Source organism: Colobus angolensis, unplaced genomic scaffold, assembly GCF_000951035.1.
Source record: "Colobus angolensis palliatus isolate OR3802 unplaced genomic scaffold, Cang.pa_1.0 Scaffold278, whole genome shotgun sequence".
Classification (NCBI taxonomy): Eukaryota; Metazoa; Chordata; class Mammalia; order Primates; family Cercopithecidae; genus Colobus; species Colobus angolensis.
In genome coordinates, this window is record NW_012116021.1 from 160478 (window position 1) to 163569 (window position 3092).

The window sequence follows — 3092 nt, forward strand, 5'->3', positions numbered from 1 at the left end:
GCTAATTTTTGTGTTTTTAGTAGAGATGGGGTTTCACCATGTTGGCCAGGCTGGTCTCGAACTCTGACCTCACACCTGAGGTGATCTGCCTGCCTTGGTCTCCTAAAGTTGCGGGATTACAAGCGTGAGCCACTACGCCCGGGCAACAGTCCTTATTCTTAAACGAGATTATAGGCTGGGCGCAGTGGCTCACACCTGTAATCCCAGCACTTTGGGAGGTGGAGGCAGGTGGATCACCTGAGGTCAGGAGTTCGAGACCAACCTGGCCAACATGGTGAAACCCCATCTCTACTAAAAATAAAAAAAATTAGCCAGGCGTGGTGGTGGATGCCTGTAATCCTAGCTACTTGGGAGGCTGAAGCAGGAGAATCGCTTGAACCCAGGAGGTGGAGGTTGCAGTGAGCCAAGATCATGCCATTGCACGCCAGCCTTGGGGACAGAGTGAGACTCTGTCTCAAAAAAAAAAAAAAAAAATCAAAGGAACTTACAGCTGTTGGGGAGAAAACTGATGATAAATTATGAAATAAGCAGAATCATTTCAGAGCTTAAGTCCAGGAAGGACATCAATGGTGATGTGGGAGTAACCTGTGTTAGATACTATGTCAGGGAAGGCTCGAGTGAAAGTGTCGATAAAGAAAATCAGCCACTATTGTCCAGGTGGAAATGTCCTAGTCCTCCCATTGGCAACTTTCCTGCTGTTTCTGCCCAAGTAGTGCAGGTGCCTGGCCAGTGGAGGGGAAGGGAGGAAAGAAGAGTCCCTTTATGTTGGCCTTGGTGTGACAGCTGTCACCCTGTGCCCCTCAGGAGCTGGTTTGAGGGCCAAGGGCTGGCCGGGAAGCTACGGGCCATCCAGACGGTGTCCTGCCTCCTGCAGGGCCCGTGTGACGCTGGCAACCGGGCCTTGGAGCTGAGCGGTGTCATGGAAAGCGTGATTGCTCTGTGTGCCTCTGAGCAGGAGGAGGAGCAGCTGGTGGCCGTGGAGGCTCTGATCCATGCAGCCGGCAAGGCTAAGCGGGCCTCATTCATCACTGCCAATGGTGTCTCACTGCTGAAGGACCTATATAAGCGCAGTGAGAAGGACAGCATCCGCATCCGGGCGCTGGTGGTGAGACGGTGGGCCTGGGGTGGGTGGGCAGGCAGCCAGGCAGGGGTCCTGGTCCAGCTGGTGTTGCAGGGTGCGGTCCCAGCACACTCTAGATGAAAATAAGCAATACTGTAATTCTAAAAAAATTAGCCAGACTTGGTAGTGCATGCCTGTAGGTCCAGCTACATGGGAGGCTGAGACAGGAGGACTTGAGCTCAGGAGGTTGAGGCTGTAGTGAGCCACCCATGTCACTGCACTTCTGCCTGGGCAACAGAGCAAGACCCTCTCTAAAATGAATGAATCAATGAATGAATGAATGAGATTCTGGGCCTTGTTGTGGCCAGAGACGTGGGCATGGCTCCTCCCACCACAGGGCTTAAGGCTGGGCCTACAGGGGTCATGCAGCGTTCCCGGGAGCTGGTGGTTTGGGGGTTTGGGGACTACCTGGCCCTCCATGAGCCTGTTGTGGCTGTGTACCCTGTGGAAGCTGGTCTTCCTCCATGGGGCACTCAGTCCTGGATTTCTTCATCCCATAAGGAGTTTGGCTGTGGCTGAAGCACCTGTCCTCTCCCCACACGCCTCTCCACTCCACCTGCAGAGGGCTTCTTTGTGCGACGTGGAAGGAAACAGAGCCATTCTCAGTGTGGCCTGGGAAGGGGTTGGGCCCATGACGGTCCAGTGGCCAGCACGTCAGTATCTGCAGATGCTGTGTCATGCGGCCACCCACTAGCTGATTTTGCTGCCACATGCTCTAGGTGGTGGTCTGGAGGGAGAGGGTGCTGATTTGTCTGTGTAGCCTCCAGCGGGCCATGGCAGAGTGCCAGGGAGGGAGTCCAAGCCAGGTGTGGAGGAGCTTAGCTCCTGCCTCCTTCCCCGGAGGCCAACTGGTCTTGCCCTCTTCCTCCAGGGACTCTGTAAGCTTGGTTCGGCTGGAGGGACTGACTTCAGCATGAAGCAGTTTGCTGAAGGCTCCACTCTCAAACTGGCTAAGCAGTGTCGAAAGTGAGTCGTCTGGCCTTGCTGTGGTCCCCCACCTGTGGGATAGATCTTAAGACACGAGGGTCTGGGTGGGAGTTGAGGCCTCCTCCCTGTCCTGCTCTCTGGCTCAGGCAGGGGCTGCAGTCTGGATCCTGGTACGTGAACTGCTTCTATACATTGAGGGGATGCCCAAACTCTTGATTTTTCCCCCTTGGCCTTGGTGTGCTCCTCCCTACCCCCAATCCTGAGGGTTGCCCACTATCCTGCATGTCCCCAGGTGGCTGTGCAATGACCAGATCGATGCAGGCACTCGGCGCTGGGCAGTGGAGGGCCTGGCTTACCTGACCTTTGATGCTGACGTGAAGGAAGAGTTTGTGGAGGATGCGGCTGCTCTGAAGGCTCTGTTCCAGCTCAGCAGGGTAGCTCTGTGGTTCCTGCTGTCAGCCTGGGGACACTGTCTAGGATTAGAGCTTATCAGGCTTTCTTGGCAGGGCTTGGCCAATGGGGTCTTTTGACCCCAGGGAGGAGGGCTGGTGACTGAGTGGCTTCTCTGTGTAGTGTGGGCATGTTGGCCAGCACCAGTGGTGTTAGCAAGGACGTTCTTCTCGGAGGAGCTGGGGAGGTCAAGTTTGTAAGCTCCCAAAATCTGGGGCCTGGGGAGCTTCCTGAATTCATCCTGTACCCAAGGGTCCCAGCTGAGGGTGGAACTGGGGGCCTGGGCCTGGATAGCATTTATCTGAGTGCTGCTCTGCCCCGGGATGCCCATGTGAATGCCTCTCTGTCCTGGCAGTCTGAGGAGAGGTCAGTGCTCTTTGCGGTGGCCTCGGCACTGGTGAACTGCACCAACAGCTACGACTATGAGGAGCCTGACCCCAAGATGGTGGAGCTGGCCAAGTATGCCAAGCAGCACGTGCCCGAGCAGCACCCCAAGGTGAGGGGCCGCCAGAGGGGCTGGAGGGTTCCCCACCATGGGGACCAGCTAACCCAGGGTATCCACAGCAGAACAACCTCTCTCTTTTTTTTTTTTTTT

The 3092-nt window shown here is 55.8% G+C and overlaps 1 protein-coding gene across 2 annotated transcripts in view; it reads left to right on the top strand.

The window, feature by feature from the left end:
* The window catches only part of UNC45A (unc-45 homolog A (C. elegans)), a 24595-nt gene that overhangs the window by 15539 nt on the left and 5964 nt on the right, over nucleotides 1–3092 (top strand). For both annotated transcript variants that reach the window (XM_011948277.1, XM_011948278.1), the window contains exons 13-16: nucleotides 805–1105; nucleotides 1992–2086; nucleotides 2340–2481; nucleotides 2853–2993. In XM_011948277.1, the coding sequence (XP_011803667.1) occupies nucleotides 805–1105; nucleotides 1992–2086; nucleotides 2340–2481; nucleotides 2853–2993 (679 nt within the window). The remainder of the gene's footprint in view (nucleotides 1–804; nucleotides 1106–1991; nucleotides 2087–2339; nucleotides 2482–2852; nucleotides 2994–3092) is intronic.